Here is a 17066-nt window from a genome sequence, read left to right on the forward strand (position 1 = left end):
TGATTGGCTAGTTCCTATCCTTCCCCGCCCCACCGCCTTTCCCCAATCTAGCCGAGCTCAGGGGGCGGAGAATGAGAAGAGTCGAGGGGACGGGACTACCTTTATTGAGAGAGCTTCGCCTTGGGACTCGAACGCTTGGGCTCCCCAGGGGAGCCCGGGCGTCCCTTTCACCCCACCCCTCCTTGCCCCACTCCGGTGTCTGGCCCGAGGCACTCTGTCTCCCAGAAGCCCCCGGGGCACCCCTGCCCCAGGGCTTCATGGAACTTGTAGTCTTCGTGCCTCCCGCTCCAGCTGGGTGAGAGTTGGACGGCGTCCCCGAGCCTGCCCCGGTGCCTCCCGCCTGCGGATCAGAGGTCCCGCTCTTCCCCGCTGAGCTCCACAATCCTCTGGGCCAACAGCACTTTACTTTCGCTTTCCTGAGGACGAAGGAGCGGAGCGAATGAAAGGGGGATCGGTGATCCCGGCCAGCCCCGTCCTGTCCTTTGGCGTTCTCTCACCATCTTTAAATGCCCCTTCAGCTTGGAGACCAGGCGGCCGTAGGAAGTGGCCAGTGTCAAGGTGTAGACCATCAGGACGCTGGGGGACAGGAGGCATGAAGGGGGGGCGAGGGTCTCCTCCCCTTTCGTGCCGCCCCGCCCCCGGCGTTCCTGCCTCACCTGGACACCAGCATCAGAGGAACAGCGAAGCTTAGGGTCCCCAGGAAGAAAAGGAAGTCCTGGGCACCCTGGGACAGGCCCTGGATGGCATTCGGTATGGCAGCCCAAATGTCCGGCTGGCCCTGGAAGGGGCCGCACAGCTTGGACGGCGGGATCCTAGAAACAGGAATCAGTGCAGACAGGTACAGAATCCAGACTGGGGGGGAAGGGTTGGGTCAGGGAGCACCGGATTGGATTCGCCGGCCTTGGGTATGAATCCCAGCGCCGCCCCTGCCCTCTCTGTAAGATGGAGAGGAGGGTGGACTCCGGCATCTCCTCTAACAGCCCCGTGATATCCCAGTTCTGGTTCTGCCTCTGACTTGATGCGTGATTTGGGGAACTCTCTTTCTTTTCTCCCTTTGTAAAATAAGAGCAGGCTCAAAAACATCCAGTGCCTGTTGGGAGCGCCTTTGGAAGCCTGACTCCCACCTAGCGGGGCTTGGTGCGCACCTTTCCGCAGGACTTGTCCCTTACAAAGCATCCCCCCGACAACGACAAGCTTTTGCGTGAGGGGTCTAAGGGAGGGAGCCCTCAGCACTCACACGAAAATGCCATAGAGCACGGGGACAGCCGAGATGGCCAAGCCCAGGAGCAGCACCAGCGGGAAGAAGAAGTTCGCTGTGGAGGCCCGGAAGGTGCGAGAGGCCGGAGAGCAGAAGGCGAAGAGCGTAAACTGTAGTGGGGAAGAGGAGTGAGGGGGCCGGACGCCTCCACATTACAGTCCCATCCCTCTCCCTAGCTCCTTCCGCGCTCCAGCTGCTGGGCGCCCCCTCCTCCACTCCACTTGAGTCCCAAGGGTCTAGGGCGCTTCCCTCACCCTCTTTAGGTAGAAGGTGAGCAGTAATTTGACTGTGTTGAGCAGCGCCAGGAGAGGGCAGTAGAAACCCCCTACCCAGACCAGCGTCTGCCCGTACACCAGCCCCAGCACCTCATCCGGGACCTGGAACTCCATGGTCTCCACCAGACGGCCCAGACGGCCCCCGCACATACTCCCTAGGAGTCTGGAAAAGAAACGAGAGGAGAATCCGGTTCAAGGCTTGCTGTTGTCCAGTCCCCGGTTTTCCCTTCAACTCTCAGGCTTGCCATGTCCCTCGTCTGGACGCCCAATGGGCATCCAGCACTCCTCTAACTGCTCCGCTTCTATGCACTCCTTCCAAGCAAGACCCAATCCCAAGGGAGAGGAGGCGGGGTCTAATAGAGGGGTGGATCCCATAGAACTGATGTAAAAGATAGATTTCTAGAATGGAGTACGCGGCTGGCCAGAAGAGGAAAAAAAAAAATCTCAGTGGAAGGGAGGAGGATGAAGAGTGTAGGGCCGCTAGGAAGGGCCAGGGAGAGGTGCGGGTGGCATTGGGACTGGAGCGTACTTGCGCGGGAACTGGATCAGCAGAGGGACGGCCAGGCAAGTCAGCAGGTCAAACAGCAGCAGCTTGTACATCTCTTGTCCCACCCGAGTCTCCCAACACTGGGGATGGGGTTGGGGGTCGATCAGGTAAAACCCAACGCCTCACTTCCCTTCTCCTTGTCCTTTCCCCCCTCGGGGACCCTGCATCTTGCCCCTTGAGGCTCCACGTGTCCTTTCCCCGTCTCTGTTCCTTGGGGTGCCAGGTGTCCCCTTCCCAGGGCCGGCCCCCCCACCTCCACCCCCACCCCGGGAAGTCCAGGTGGCCCCAGCCCTGGCCCTTTCTCTGGGATCCTGGCGTCACCGGTAGTATGTTGTAGTCATAGCCGCACGCGGCGCAGGCCTCAGCCTCGGGCTTGCCCTCACAGGTGATCTGATTCCAGAGGGACACCAGCAGGACCACGAGTGAGGCCAGGCGGAGAACCACGGTCCTGGTTAGGAGGAAGGGAAGGCGGAGTGTGAAGTGATGAAGGAGCCCAAACTGGGTGTCTAAGGCGCTCGGTCTGACCCCAGAGCCGGTCCCTCTGACTGGGCCACCTGAGAAGGATGAGTTGGACCTGGCGGCTCCGCGTGTAGCCCTCCAGGCTGGTGATAAGGCTGAAGACGGGCGGCAGGATGAGGTTAGCCGTGGATATGAAGATGGACGGCAGATAGGCAATCAGCAGCTTCAGCAGCGGGGTCGCCTGGACCACGGGATCCTCCTGATGTGGGAGAACGGGGCTGGGGAGCAGACCTGCCAGGATGCTCCGTCCCTGCCCTCAGGGTCTCAGCTCCCTCCAGAGCATTCCATGTGCCCCAAATCCCGGCCCCTTTCCCCCCTCCGCAGGGTCCCTTGCACCTTGTCTGTTGGTCCCGTCCCGTCGGCATCTGGGCCACACCTGCAGATTCTTGTCGGGGTCCGTGGCCCAGTAGACCCCATAGAAGGCTGCCGCGAGCAGAGCCAGCACCAGCAGGTTGAGCAATATCCTAGTCACCCACAGACCAGCCCACTGCGCCCGGGTCCGGGCCTCTGCGAGCTTCCTCATCGAGGCCTCCTCCAGCTCCACCTGTGGAAGAGACGGGGACAACAGACCTCAGGCGCCGGGGCCTGGGGGAAGGCTGGCAGCTGGCCCTTTTCTTGCGTCTTCCCTCTGCATTCCCTCCCCGTCTCATGGTCCTGTTCAAGTCTCCCCGCGCTCTCAGTTCTAAGCTCCTCCAGCCTAAGTCCTGGTCCGCCCCCTCTTCTGGGGCCCCGCTGGCTTCCCAAGCCAGTGTCCCACCCCTCCCAGTTCTGAGCCCTGCCCCCAGGCCGTCTAGGCGTCTGGGTCTTGTCCATGGTCCTGCTCTCTCTGCCGCCCTGGAAGCACCTGAAGCTCATAGCGTATCGCTCGCTTGCGGAGCTCCACGGGGCCGCTGCCCTGGAGTCCAAAGTCCCAAGCAGAGAAGACACGGTGACTGTAGCTGGTCAGAACCCCAGACTCGATCAGCAGGGTCTGCTTCAGTCCTGACACCGACCTGGGGGATGACAGGTTGAGAAAGGGGCTGAGAGTGCTGGAGATTTATGGGGAGGTGGGGACTCCAGAGGCTGGGAGGGAAGGTCTGGGCCCAGGGTCCTTGGAAATCCTACCTGCGGAGGATCAGGAGAAGGCAGAGGAAGCCAGAGAGAAATGTGGACAACAGGTAGGCGATTGGCAGCTGGAAGGTGCTACCTGTTAATTGGACTGGGTAGAAACCATAGAAAAGGGGGGACCACTCCAGATGACCCTGTGATGAAAACAAAGGGCAGGCAGAAAGACAAAAATGCTCGATGGGGGCTCCATGTAGAAAGGGAAGAGTCCAGGATGGGGAATCAGGAGACCGGGGTTTGAGACCAGAGCCCACACTCTGCCTAATTGGTGACCACTGGTCACTTGTGCCCTCTGACAGCCTCAATTTCTTCCTTTGAAATGGGACTGTATGCAGGATATCTTTCTGCTTTGAAGTCCTGTGGTCCAATTCTAGGGGATAGTGCTGGGATTGGGGCGGGGCAGGTATTCAGGGTGAGGGGATCCTTACCTCTCCCGAGAGCAGGTTGGTGAGATGTGTGGCATAGTCCACAAGGCCCTGGGGCACAGGGTCATAGGAGCCACAAGGCTTAGTGACCCCTGGTGAGGGCGGCCCTGGGATGGAACCCAACAGGAGGAGGGGCAGCAGGGTCAGAATTCCTTGGAACAAGACCCCCAGAATGTTCAAACCCAGCAGGAATCGAAGTAGTCCAAAGTAGGACTCAGTGCCTGCCCCATACTGGCCTGGAGGGAGAAGAGGGATGTTAAGGATATCACGGTCCAGCCCTCACTGCGGGAGTCATGTGTCCCATCAGCCTCACTCACTCCCAATCTTCGTCAGTATGGTCCTCCAGGGTACCAGCATCTTTGGGACTCCAACCAGGCGAGCCCAAGCTCTGCCCAGTAGCAGGGCCCCCTTGGATCCCCGAATGCCTGGCTCTGGCTTTGTTGGCCTCTGTGCTTGAAGCCTCCTAGGGAGAGGTGAGCAGAGACACAGGGACTTGAAAAAAAAATAGATGGAAGAGGAGAGAGGAAAAAGCAGTGCTGGGCAGGGGGATAGAAGCATGGAAGAGCCACCACCCCTCCAAGTTAGAGCCAGAGCTAGAAAGAGGGGGAAAGGCAAGGCAGAGGCTAGGTTAAGGCTAGGTTCTCACCACAGAAGCTGCTTGGCTTCTATGGGCCAGGGCAGCTCTCGAAGGGCCTGGGATTCTGGGGGCTCCACAGGGGATGCCACGGGGGCAGTTTGCCTTTGTGACCAGCTCTCCTTCCTGCTCTTCTCCAGGGGTGGCTCTGGCTCTCCCCAGGGATGGACGCCCGGCCCTCTGTATCTCACTGTGGCTGAGCTGGGGAGCTTGCTCAGTAGGGCTGACAGTGATGGGCCTGAGGGGTGCCGGGAACAGAAAGGACTGGGAGGCTCCAGGAGCTCCAGGAAAACCCTTCCCCAGCCCCCACTGTCCCCATCCTGAAGTATATCCTTCCAGAGGAGAGAAAGGGGGCAGCCACGTGCATCCACTCTCCTAGCTCATGTCTCCACAGTCTGAGGCAAACCTTCCCCCAGGTGATCCCAGGATCCTGTTAGTCCAGCCCCCTCAGAGGTCCCCGGATCCCTTTGTTGGTCCTTTCCTTTGGGGATCTAAGCCTTCCCTCCCCCCTAGCTTCTATTCACTCCGATACTTCAGTTCCTCCCACTGGGAGACCCAGACATCCCCTTCTCCATCGTCTCAGGATTCTGAGCATCAGCCTCCCCAGGGGGAACCAAGCCTTCCTCATTTTTTATAGCATCTAACAAGTCCTCCCCCAGCTTCTCAGGGTTAGGGTTCCAGCATCCCCTCCCCAAGTCTAACCCTCTAAGCTACCCAGAAATTCTTTCCCTAGACCCCACCCTCTCTGGGGACCCTAGACTCCCCTCTTTCCTCCACCAGGACTTTGCCCTGGGGCTCCAGGCCACTTCCTTCCTCCTTAGAGAGGGCCTAGGGACAGAGTCTGAGGTTATGGCTCGCACCCTCCTTCGTTTATGGGGACTCTTCCTCTTCCCTGCCCCCCCCACCGGCCTGGGCCAGGCCCCTGGGTGATCCAACCTTCCCCAGATCCTCCTCCAGCCTCCATTCTTGTCTCTGTCCCTGGCGCTACAGCAGGGCTGGAAATCCGAGAGCCCAGGTAAGACCAGGGCGTGGCTGGCTTGGCCCCTCCCACACCTGGAATCGTTCTCCCAGCAGCACTCTGGGGACCGTCCTGTGGCCCTAAGGGCACCTGGCGCACCGCCAGGTGGGGGCAGTAGTCCAGAGCCCGCCTTCCTGGCAGAAGCAAACTGTGTTCCTCCTTAGTTCCAGACAAAGGGAAAGCTCAAGAGCCGGGGGAGCCCGCGGCTCCCAGGGTCTCAGAAGCCACCAGCTTCCCTTGAAGACAAGTACCGACAAAACTTTTGTTCAAGGCTCTTTATTGAGAAAGTTAAAATCTTCCCCCCAAGGAGCCGGCCTGGGGGGAGGCTGGCATCGGGGTTCCCAGCCATATCAGCCCCCAGGAATAGGGCTCATCAGGCCCTGCTCTCTCAGGGACCGAGGGGGACCGATCCTCCTGTCTCTTCTGGGATCCAGGCTTCCGGGTCTCCAGCCCCCTTAGCCTTCAGGTCTTCTGGGGATTCTGGTGTCCCCTCAAAGTTCGGGGGAGCTCAGTGCCCAGACTTGCCCTGCTCAGCCCCAGGGGTCCCTCACTCCTCCCGTAACTTGTCTGGGGGTGTGGGAGGCTTGTCTGGGGGAGTCTTGGCTTCAGCCCTGGCGCCCCTTCCCCTGCGGCCGGGGCCCCCTCCCCCCAGGGCTAGCCCCAGCCCCAGGCCCGCCAGGGCCAGAAGGTGGATGCAGAAGTAGATGGAGGCCCAGTAGCGGAGGGTGTCCTGCAGTGACAGCAGGACGAAGCCCATGCACATGTAGTCATAGGCCCGCATCTTCAGAAACCAGTGTGCCCAGTCCCAAGCCTGCTGGGCCTGGGGGCTGAGGCGGCTGCGAAGGCCTGACTCCAGGCAGCCCTCGGCGGCCAGGCACAAGGGGATGGTCAGGAAGCTCAGGTAGTAGCCGGGGTGGATGCCGTGCCAGTAGGCGCTCAGCAGCATGGTCCAGGCGCTCCTGCAGGGTGGGGGCAGGGTGTCAGAGGCACCTCGAGCCCCAGCCCCGCCCCCACAGCAGGCCCCAGCCCCAGGCGGCTCACCTCAGCACATAGGAGCGGGCCGGGGCGCTTTTGTAGACGTACTGGGCCAGCCACCACTGCACCGTCATGTTCCAGTACCGCATCCCGTCGCGGACACGCACACAGAAGTCCGTCCCGTGGCAGTCGATGTTGCGGATGGTCTCATAGTCATATCTGGTGGCTGCCCCAGCTTCAGGGCTAGAGAAAGAGCCTCGGGGTCAGGAGGGGCTCCTGACTCCCCTTCCATGACTTCCAAAGGGGCCTGGCTGGGGCCCTTTTACCACTACAGTTACCGTGTGGGGGTCATCCCTCTTGGGTATCAGGGCAGAGTGGGACCCTGATATTGCCACCCTCCAGGGCCCCCACAGCTGCCAAGAGTGACGGCCTGCCCAAGGAATCCTGGAGCCCAAGACTGTGCAAGGTCACTGAGGCGAAGGGCAGACCTGGCCCTTGACAACAGGGCCCAGGGAAGCTGACAGCCTTTGCGGCTGCCAGAAGCGGGACTCCCAAGGCCCTGCCTCCCAAATCTTCTCTCAAGGCTTGAATGGGCTGGAGGCGAGGCCGCCCCGCAGGACAGGGCCCCACTTAGCTTGGGAGGGCTAGGGCCGTGCTCCTCTGGACCCCTAGGCACCATGGCTGTGAGGGGCCTATCCTGCACCGCAGCTTTATGACCGCCAGGGAGAACCCAGGGGGCAGGGGTGTTGAAGACCACCTTCCCTTGGCCACAGAATGGCTGGGGGGGTGGGGTGGGGACAGTCCTCCAACAGTGAGGAAGGAGCTAGCCTGAGACACATTCTCCAGGGGGCCACGGTTAGGTCCTGAGGCTGGGCTCAGCCAAGGAGACCATGGATGCCTTGCCAGCCCGCAGAAGGGGCATGCCTTGGCCCCAGTGACCCTTTGTGGAATGCTGACCTGTCTGGGGCAGGGTAGGGCTGGGTGGGGCCACCCCCCGCCCTTGACTTGGCCCCCACGGGGTACGCCCCAAATCCAGCGGCTATGCAGTCACACTCAGCTGCGATCCAGGCCACGTAGAAACGCATTCGGAAGGCAAAGAAGACCGGCACCATGTAGAAGAGGCGGAATGCCAAGGATCGGCTATAGAAGGCATCCTCCCGTACGGCCTCCAGGGGGAAGAGCCAGGAGGACAGCAGGAAGAGCAGCCCAAAGAGAGGGGCAGGCCGGGCCCGGAGCAGCAGCGGTTCCAGGCTGGGCACCGCCGGTCCCTGGTGCAGCCAGTCATGGTAGGTACGGTAGCGGTAGAAGGGGCCTGCCAGGGAAGAGGGGAGTCGTCAAGGCCACTGCAGACACCAGAGAGACACAGACCCTCAACAGAGAAACATGAGACTGACAAAAGACGAACACAGCGATGGCTATGCGGCTGTTCTCCCGCGAGGGAGAAGCTACCAACGTTACTCCCATTCCACAGAGGAGGAGATGGAGGTTATGGTCACACAGCTAGGACGTGCCGGGGGCAGGACTGGAAGCAGCACCCTACCCACTGGGCCACACTGCCCGTCCCAGAGCCCAGCTGGGGCAAATGGAGGCAGGAAGTGGCAGATCTGCAGGCCCTTCAGGAAGAGGCACCGACTACTTCATTTTCCCAAGGGAGAAGCCAGGCCCAGGGATGTTAAGTGACTTGCCTAGGGCCCCTAGGCTGGTAAGTGTCACAGGTGGGATTTGAACCCAGTTCTTCCTGATTCCCCATCCAGCAGTCTAGTCACTAGAAGATGACAGGGAGGCATGATGAAACAGCAGGCATTCTTAGTGGACCACAAGCTCTACATGGATCAGCAGTGAGATGTGACAGCTAAAAGCTAATTTGGCCTTGGGCGATGTTGGGTTCAGTAGTGGGCACTGCTGTTTAAGGAGGACACTGAGAAGCTGGGGGGGGCAGGGCTCAGAGGAGGGCCTTGAGGATCAGCAGAAGGGTCTGGAGAAGAGAAGACACAGAGAACTCTTCTCCAGCCACTGGCAAAGTCAGTGGGCCCGCTGGCCTCCCTGACGAGGAGGCCGGGCCGGCTGCCTCCAGATGTGCCCCATGCCCCCTGCCTGGAGGTGACAAAGGTGACAGCCAGAGAAGAGAGCCCAGGACAACAGCGGCAGATGCCAGGTGACAGGGACAACATGCATGGGAGGCTCACCAGTCAAGAGGCCCACGTAGCAGTAGCTGTAGCTGAGCATCTGGGGCAGCGAGGGCACGGCGAGAAGCTGCCCCACGGGCGGGGGCTTTGGGAGGTCTTCCTTCTGAGCCCGCAGCTCCTGTACCTCACTGGCAAGGCTCACCAGCTGTGAAGGGCCACAGGATCAGGGCTGGGCCCAGCGTCTCCACGCCCCAGCCCGCCCGGCCCTGGCTGTCCCAGCGAGCTCCGAGAGGCAGCAGGAAAGAGCTCCAGGTTCCGAGGCCTGCCTGGGTTCCAACCCCACCACCGATCCTTTCTGCATTTGTAAAATGAGGAGCTGGGTTTCATGGACCTGCAAGGCCCCTTCTGGCTGTAGCCTGGATCCAGGAGTCAAATAAAGAAGTCCCAGCTCCCAGCAGCCCCAGCAAATTCCTCCCGGAACTGAGAACCCTACCTATCCCGTGGGCCCAGAGGGAAGTGCTGCCGGGAAGCAGAATTCCAGGGCCAGCTGGTAGGGGCTATCGATGGGGAGTCTGGGAGAGTGGGTGGTCCTAAGGGTGCTGGGAGCTGCACGTAGTCCAAAGACCTCACCTTGAGCGTGAGCAGCAGTTGCACGGCATTGGTGAAGGGTGTTGGAGCTGGAAGCCCAAATACAGTGACCATTCGGAAGAACAGGAGGTAGAGGAAGGTCCAGGCCAGTGCCAGGGCATGGCAGGATCTGCCCAGAGGAAGGGATGGGGGGGGCGGGGGAGAGAGAAAAACAGAGACAGATAGAAAGACCTGAGCATGGCTATCAAGCCCGGCTCTTCCCAACCAGGAACACAGAGACAACCTGGGGTGGCCACGGGGGAACTGGACCCTGGAGCCTCTGTGTATGGGTCACCAGAAGGAGCGGGCCAGCCAGTTACCTGGGCCAGGTCTCCATGATGATCCAGGTGCCAAGGATGGTGACCAGCGAGTGCAGAATGTGGGGCCCACAGGTGAGCAGGGTCAGGGCCACACCCACCCCTGCTGCTCCCCATTGCTTCAGCCCGGGACCTGGAGGTAAGCAGTGAGGGTAGTCAGGACAGGAGAGCCTTCCTCTGCCCCTCGTAGGGGAGCCCCATGCTGGCCCCAGCTGGGGGCCCCCTGCTTTTCCCTTCCCCCACCCGCCCTCTGCCCAATCTCTGACCACAGGAAGGGGAAGCGCCTCACCCGCCTTCTTAAAGAGGAAGCCCACGGGGATGGAGATAAGGAGGATCGCAAGATACTTCCACTCCTCCGGCGTCATGTTTCTGGGGTGGGGGAGCAAGGCCTAAGCCACCCATCCCTTCCTGGCCCGGGCACGCCCCTCCCCCCATCGGGGGCACGTCCCTCCCCCATTCCAGGGAGTATGCCCCTTTCCCCCACCTAGGAGGTTCCGGGCACCCCTCCCCCATCCCCAGGGGCGCCTGTGCATGCCCCGCGCCCAGCGTCCAGTGCATCTCTCCTACCCCAGCCCCTCCCTGTCCACCCTGGGGTCGCTGGCCCCGCACCCTGGTACCCTGCCCCACCTGCAGCCCAGCAACCCTGTTCGGACCCAGGCCCGAGCAGCTGAGGCAGCCTCCCTGCCCCGTCCGGCCCGCCCCCCTCCTGCCGCCGGCCGCCCCTTCCGGATCCGGGGTGGAACCCCAGGCGCCCGAACGAGAGCCCCGGGCTCGGTAAGCCCGGCCTGGCACGGCTGGACGGGAGGGGGCGGGGCGGGGAGGGGCGGGGCTCTGCCCAGCGGGGTGAAAAGGGGGCGGGCCTTCAGACCGCTGACTTCTGAAGGGGTGGGGCTAAGGGATGATCCACTGTCGGGGGCGGAGTCGGGCGACGAGGCATTCGGGAAGGGGCGGGGCGTTGGGAAAGGGACGGGCCTGCTGGGTGAGGGTTCTAACGGGGCGTTGCTGAGGTCTGAGCTCTCGAAATGGGGCGGGGCTGAGGACAGGGCATTGGGAAGGGGGCGGAGCTGAAGCCCGAGCGTTGGGAAGGAGGGGGTGACGCTGAGAGCCGGGCTGCTGAACCGCGCGGGGAACGAAGGCGGGGCCGCAGGCGTCTCGAGCTCTGAAAGGGCGGGGCTGGGGCTGGGCCGGCGGCGGCGGCGGCGGGGGGAGGAGCCTCCGGACACTTGGGCCCCCGGCAGTCCCGGAGGAGGCGGGCCGGAGCTGGAGCCCGATCCCGAGCTGGAGTGGCTGCGCAGGCCGGCTGCATGCTGCTGGTGGAGGTGAAGGCCGGGCAGGCCCTGGTGTGGGGCACCGAGGCGGCGCGGACGCTGCGGGAGCGACTAGGCGTGGGGGGCCGGCCCGTGGGCAGCTTGGCTCGGGGGCCCCGGCAGAACGCGCGCCTGGGCCTCCCGCTGCTGCTGCTGCCAGAGGAGGCCCGGCTGCTGGCCGAGATCGGCGTCGCCACGCTCGTCACTGCCCCGCGGCCGAACCCCGGCCAGCAGGCCCAGGTACCGCGTGGGGAGCGCGGAGCAGGAGAGCCTGGGACCAGAGGGAGGGGGCGCGGGGCCGGGGAGCCTGGGACCAGAGGGAGGGGACGGGCAGTGGAGCCCCGCGCATCTGCCTGCTTAGTCTCCGCTGAAAGCTTCCCCCCTTCTCCCCTTTCCCCAGGCTGTGGCTGCCTACCATCGGGAGCAGGAGTCGGGATTCCGGGAGCAGCGAGCCCTGGCGTCTGAGGCTCGGCGGAGGCGTCTGAAGGACCTGGAGGAGCACATTGCCGAGGCCCGGGCCAAGAAACAGCGGGGCCGAGGGAGGAGCAGCAAGGAGAGGAGGGAGGTGAGGTGGGGGGGCCTTTGGGGGAGGGGCCGGGAGCGTCTGCCCTTGCTCTAACTTTCCCTCTCCCCAACCAGGGCCGCAGCCCCCTTTCCCAGAGACTGCAATGCTGGTGCAGCTCCCCACAGCCCGGCCCAGACCGGCCTGGGCCAGGCCCCTGGACTGGCACCATCCATCCCCAGATTGGCCCCACGCTGGGAACCCATCCCATGAGCTGAGGTACCAAGTCTACAAGGACCTGTGGGAAAGAGGCTACTTCCTCACCTCCGGGGGCAAGTTTGGAGGTGACTTTCTGGTCTATCCAGGTGAGCTGGTTTCCCCCACCCCACCCCTTTGCCTCATGGTCACTTAAGGTGTAGCCCACGTTCTGTGTCTAGCTCCGATGTCTGATATATATATTGAACTGGGGAGGGGGGAGTGTGGAAGGGAGACACACAAGTCCCTGTGGTCAACAGCTCCGCCTTCTCTTGCTTCTCTTTCTAAGAGGTCTGCCGATTTCACCTCAAGCAAGGCCCTGACCTTCTCTGGGCCTCAGTTTCCCCCCAGTGTAAAACGGGTGTGTGGGTGGTAGGGGTTGGTTGAGGAGTTGCAGGAAAGCAGATTTGGGATTGATGTCGCCAGAGCCGCTGCTAAGAGGAATGGGCCTCCTCTCACTGGGGGGCTCCAGGCAGTAGCTGGATGGCAGCTGTCCAAGATAGTGGATTCTGATCCCTGAGCTCATCCAGGCCACCCCCCTAAGCCTTACTGCCAGCTCTCATTCAGACCCTTTGGACTCTTTTTTTTTTTTTGGGTGAGGCAATTGGGGTTAAGTGACTTGCCTAGAGTCACACAGCTAGGGAGTGTTATGTGTCTGAGGCCAGATTTGAACTCAGGTCCTCCTGACTCCAGGGCCGGTGCTCTATCTACTATGCCATCTAGATGCCCCAACCTGGACTCATTCTTTTTCTGGGCCTCAGTTTCCTCAGCTGTCCCAAATGAACTTCAGACTTCACGTTGGCTCTGCTCTGTGCTCTGCGTCAGTGACGTTGTTGGTTGGGGTGGGGTGGAGGGAGGGTTGAGAAAGCAGATGAAATCGGGGGTGTCTCTTTCACCTGCCTCATTCCTCCCTTCTCCCTGATGCCAGGTGACCCCCTTCGCTTCCATGCCCATTTTGTGGCCCAGTGCTGTGCCCCTGGGGACTCCCTCCCGCTGCCAGACCTTGTCTCTGCTGGCCGTCTTGGGACGAACGTACGAAAGACCTTGCTCCTCTGCTCCCCTCAGCCTGATGGCTCTGTGGCCTATACCTCCCTGCAGTGGGCTGGCCTGCCATGACCAGAGAAGGGAGAGGGAAGGAACTCTGGGCTCCTGATTGCTTGTGTGACTCTGCCCTTCCTCTGTGTCCTAGATTATTTTGGACTCTAGTGTGTCCCTGTGCATTTCAGCTGGAGAACGAGAGCCCCTCGGATAGGGGAAGGAGAGTTGGATGAGCCAGGGCCTTTGTGGTGTGGCGATCCTGGGGGTCAAACCCTCCCAGAAGTCTGAGTCAGCTCCAGCATTCCGAAGATGTCTGTCTTCCCCTCTGGCCTCAGACTCCTCATCCTTAAAATGGGGGCAGCATGAGGGGGTGGGTGGGAAATCCTCATTTTACCAAAGTGATCAGGGGGATTGCTTGGGCTCAGAATTGGAGACTCTCCATTGCCAAAGAGAAGGGGCCTAATCTCTCCTCCAAGTAACAAGATGACTCAGTTCCTTCCAAGTCAAGAGGAGACTTACCTGGTTACTTTATGTTGGGGAGAAACTTTGATCCCAGAGGCAGCTAAATGTTACAGTGCTGGAGGGGAGTCGGGGAGACCTGAGTTCTAACCCCCCCTCAGATGCTGCCTAGCTGTGTGCCCCTGGGCAGGTCACTTCACCTCATTCTGCTTCAGTTTCCTTATCTGTAAAATGGGGACAATCCTAGCCCCTCCTTCCCAAGGTGGTTGTGAGGATCAGCTAAGATAATTGTAAAGGGCTTAGCACAGTGCCCAGCACATAGCAGGTGCTGTATATGTATGTGTACATATATACTGTGTTGTGATTGTTGTCTTCCTGTGCTAGAGATTCAGGGCCCTTCACCATCCTGTTTGCACACAGAGTCCTTCTGGAGCAGACAGCCTGCTGAACGGGATGCTTGTTCCATCATTTTGGTCCTGTCCCACTCTCCCAGAACCCTATTTGGGGTTTTCTTGACAAAGGTTTTGGAGCATTTTGGCATTTCCTTCCTCAGCTCATTTTACAGATGAGGAAACTGAGGTAAACAATGACTTGGTCAGGGTCCTACAGCTAGAAAGCATCTGAGGCTGGATTTGAACACTGCTCCAGGGCTGGTCATTTCCCCCCACCCCACTCCCTTCCTGTGCCAGTCATGGACACCAGGCCTCGGAAGCTTCTCACATCATCCATGACCTACTCTGTGGGTCCTCTCAGCTGCCAAGGTGGCTCTTTCTAAAGCTTGGCCAACCATGTCTTGCTCCTGTTCAGTCCCCAATTTTGGTTTCTAGGGTCCAGGATAAACTCCTTTGTCACTGAAAGCCCTTCCCTACCAGGCTGCAACCCCTGGGGCCAGACTTCAGGCCCTTCCTCTGGTACTGCCCTAAAACCTTCCCTGGGGCTTGGAATGGGCCCCCTCTTTGCCCCTGCCTTTTGGAATCCATTTTTCTTCCACACTCAGCTCAGGGCTTTCCTCCATGTGAACCCCTTCTTAGTCCTCTCAATGGCTAGTGTCCTCCCCCTCCTAAATCACCTTGTATTTATTTTCTTATATGGACTATAGGTAGGTGTATGTATATTTATATATAGCTATATGATATAGGTGTGTATGTGTGTGTGTGTGTGTGTGTGTATATATATATATATGTCCATATATGCATCTCTCTTCAGTAGAATGGAAGTTTCTTGAGAGCAGGGATTGTTTGGTTTTTATAGTTATATCCTTGGTGCCTAGCCCAGGGCCAGGTACCCAGTAGGAGCTTAATAAATGTTTGCTGATTGCTGGGGGAGTCAAATGAGTTCATGAAGGGGAGAAGTGAAAACTGCTGGATTTGGAGAGAACTGGAATTCAAATCCTGTCTCTGCTGCGTCCTACCCTGTGACCTTGGGCAAGTCCCTTTCCTTCTCTGGGCCTCAGTTTCTCCATCTGAGGGGCTTGGACTCCATGACCTCCAAGGTTCCCTCCAGGTAAAGCACAATGTGAATATTAGCTGTTAGGTATTAATATCTTGGCAGGGTTTAAAAAAAAAAAACCAAAACCAACTATCCTTCCTAAGTTTAAAAACTGAAACAAAAAACCCCCCTTTGCCCAGATAGTGGTAAGTTTTAAAAAATCTTTCCTTTTGTGATAGTTGGGCAGCTAGGTAGAGCTGTAGATAGAGGACTGGGCTTGAAATCGGGAAAACTTGTCTTCTTGAGTTCAAATTTGACCTCAGACACAATAGCTGTGTGACCCTGGGCCAGTCATTTCACCCTGCTTGCCTCAGTTTCCTCATCTATAAAATGAGCAGGAGAAGGAAATGGCAAGCTGCTCCATTATCCTTGCCAAGAAAGCCCCAAATGGGGTCACAGAAGGTCGGTCATGACTAAACAATTCACTAATAATGCATGAAAAGACTATTGAAAGTGACTGTAAATATCTTAGTTGAAGAAAGCATTCCCTTTATTTTAAAGCAAATCATTTTGCAGATAATTTTGTTCATTTACCTGTGTGGGAGTGTATGCTCGAGAGAGAGTGTGCACCCACACGTTACTGAGAAGTCCAGAGAATCATGCTGTGATCTTTTCCAAACATAAAGCAAGGCCGTGTGTTTGGTTTCATTGTCCTCACAGCCTTACTCTGGTTGAGGTATTCTGCCCACGGAGAACACCCTCCACTCTGTAGTGAGAACAGTACAGTTAAGCCAAGGCCCGAGGACAGTGCCCAATGTGGGCAGCTTTTGTGAGGAGCTGGCAAGGGGATGTGGAGACCAGCTCTAGGGAGCTGGCTTAAGGTGCTGGGGCCGTGGGACCTGACAGCTGCCTTATTGTAGCTGTTCTTAGAGAAGCCCATGTCATCAGGAAGGTGATGCCATAACATGCAATTGAATTGGATTTGAGGGAGGGAGGGCTGTGCAAGGTCACGCTTCACTTTCTCCTCTGGAGCCGCCTGGGTCCAGTGGCAGGATAGAAATCAGGACGACTGGAGATGGCCCAGGATGCAGGGAGGTCCTTGAAGCTAAGGTCTTTAATGGGTCTCTGTTGGACTTTTCTTTTTTAAAAACCAGCCTTAGCCCTAAATCACTCAGGCTCTCACTGATTGGCCAACAACAGATTGCAGGCCAAGCCCTATTTGGTACTTGAAGGAGTGAAAGAGGAAAGGGGCTGACTGTAGAAAAACGCAGCCGGCCAGCGTAAAGGGAGTTTACATTCTTGGGGGGAGATTTCAGCGGCTGGTCCTTGGGGAGCAGCGGCTGAGCAGGTGGTCGGGACGCCTGGTTCACGTGGCTTCCGCCCAAAAAATCGTGTCTGTTTCTGCTGGACCGTCTCCCAGTGTCGGGGGCTGTAGGGCCCGGGGTAGCAGCGGCTGGGTGCAATCCGCAGGAGGGATTTGAGAGAGCACTTGGAGCTCCACGAGGATCACGGATCCGCAGGTGCTCCACGGTTCTCCCGCTCTGCAGGCTCTAACGGGAGGCCATTTGTCCCGGGGCCAAGAGGGCGAGGCTTGAACTCGGTTCTTCCAGACTCCACTGCCCAACCCACTGGTGTGGAAGCTGGAGCAGTGGTCCGGGTGGTGCGGCCCTTCTGGGACCTTGACCCTCGCTGGGGGCCCCTCCATGGGGGGACAGGGTCATTCCGTCCTAATTCGGGGCTCTGGCCTGTCCCCCCTCTGTGGGGGGGGGGCCTGGTGGTGGCTATCCGGCCCCATCGCCCCGGGGTGCAGTTTGAGGGATTCAGGGCCGTCTGGAGTGAATTCACGGACTCAAGCGTCCTTTAAGTCAAGCTGGCAAAGGTTCACCGTTAGGCTTTTCAGCGGCATAAGTTCTTAAGGAACCTTCACCCTTGGAGCGGGGCAGCTAAAGCGCATAGAGCACAAACGACGTAAAGCACGGACCAAGGCCCACTAAGCGGGTGATTAGGGGATAAGGGCGTGGCTAAGCAGAGGCCTCTCTTAAAGGAACACGCACCCCCATCCCTACTGCGCAGGCACCTTACCCAAGATTCCTCAGCAAATGACCAGCGGGGGGGGGGAGCGCACATGGAGGTGTGGTCTTAGGCCTGCTACGTCACTAAGGTAACCCGGGGTGTGGGACGACCGGGCGCTCCAGTCCGCCACCAATCCGCCTCTCGTTTGACGAGAGGATGGAAGGGGTATACGTGTGTCC

General features: G+C 59.4%; 3 protein-coding genes and 1 long non-coding RNA gene across 5 annotated transcripts; 2 read left to right on the plus strand and 2 right to left on the minus strand.

Annotated features, from left to right (window-relative positions):
* Positions 1-86: 86 nt before the first annotated feature.
* TMC4 (transmembrane channel like 4) lies at positions 87-5781 on the minus strand. Its single transcript, XM_021003420.2, has 15 exons — positions 5699-5781; positions 4775-5000; positions 4446-4591; positions 4132-4364; positions 3704-3840; positions 3444-3591; positions 2976-3143; positions 2635-2798; positions 2402-2528; positions 2063-2160; positions 1513-1696; positions 1238-1368; positions 657-812; positions 498-576; positions 87-416 (listed from the first exon to the last, which is right to left on the minus strand). The coding sequence occupies exons 1-15, from the start codon at positions 5724-5726 to the stop codon at positions 348-350; spliced, it is 2094 nt and encodes a 697-aa protein (XP_020859079.1). The 5' UTR covers positions 5727-5781; the 3' UTR covers positions 87-347.
* Positions 2099-9835, plus strand: LOC144454284 (uncharacterized). Its single transcript, XR_013482658.1, has 3 exons — positions 2099-2187; positions 2466-9431; positions 9738-9835. It is a non-coding gene; the product is annotated as an uncharacterized LOC144454284 (long non-coding RNA).
* Positions 6041-10192, minus strand: MBOAT7 (membrane bound acylglycerophosphatidylinositol O-acyltransferase MBOAT7). Of its 2 annotated transcripts, XM_021003421.2 has the most exons (7): positions 10115-10192; positions 9829-9958; positions 9512-9638; positions 8942-9086; positions 7713-8067; positions 6822-6998; positions 6041-6739 (listed from the first exon to the last, which is right to left on the minus strand). In XM_021003421.2, exons 1-7 carry the CDS (start codon positions 10188-10190, stop codon positions 6328-6330), a joined length of 1422 nt encoding a protein of 473 aa, XP_020859080.1. In that variant the 5' UTR covers positions 10191-10192; the 3' UTR covers positions 6041-6327. The 2 variants fall into 2 exon arrangements, with proteins under 2 accessions (XP_020859080.1, XP_020859081.1); XM_021003422.1 differs by lacking the exons at positions 9512-9638; positions 10115-10192 and having other exon boundaries at positions 9829-9942.
* A 598-nt stretch (positions 10193-10790) lies between these two features.
* On the plus strand, positions 10791-14704 carry TSEN34 (tRNA splicing endonuclease subunit 34). Its single transcript, XM_021003700.2, is given in 4 exon segments — positions 10791-11372; positions 11533-11697; positions 11699-11999; positions 12818-14704. Coding segments are annotated over 4 exon segments (897 nt in total). The 5' UTR covers positions 10791-11129; the 3' UTR covers positions 13006-14704.
* The last annotated feature ends 2362 nt before the right edge of the window (positions 14705-17066 follow it).

The sequence above is a fragment of the Phascolarctos cinereus genome, unplaced genomic scaffold (assembly GCF_003287225.1).
Source record: "Phascolarctos cinereus isolate Bilbo 61053 unplaced genomic scaffold, phaCin_HiC Scaffold_726;HRSCAF=1367, whole genome shotgun sequence".
NCBI classification, from domain to species: Eukaryota; Metazoa; Chordata; class Mammalia; order Diprotodontia; family Phascolarctidae; genus Phascolarctos; species Phascolarctos cinereus.

Bases quoted from the DNA above. Each gene is read 5' to 3' on its own strand.
- MBOAT7 (XM_021003421.2), bottom strand. From the start codon at position 10,190: ATGACGCCGGAGGAGTGGAAGTATCTTGCGATCCTCCTTATCTCCATC. The intron at 8,068-8,941 runs GTGAGCCTCCCA...CTTCCCTGGCAG, and splicing joins CTACGTGGGCCTCTTGACTG to GCCCCTTCTACCGCTACCGT. The intron at 6,999-7,712 runs GTCAGCATTCCA...CTCTTTCTCTAG, and splicing joins CCCTACCCTGCCCCAGACAG to CCCTGAAGCTGGGGCAGCCA.
- TMC4 (XM_021003420.2), bottom strand. From the start codon at position 5,726: ATGGAGGCTGGAGGAGGATCTGGGGAAG. The intron at 4,365-4,445 runs GTGAGTGAGGCT...TTCTCCCTCCAG, and splicing joins CATACTGACGAAGATTGGGA to GCCAGTATGGGGCAGGCACT. The intron at 1,697-2,062 runs GTACGCTCCAGT...TTTCTTTTCCAG, and splicing joins CTGATCCAGTTCCCGCGCAA to ACTCCTAGGGAGTATGTGCG.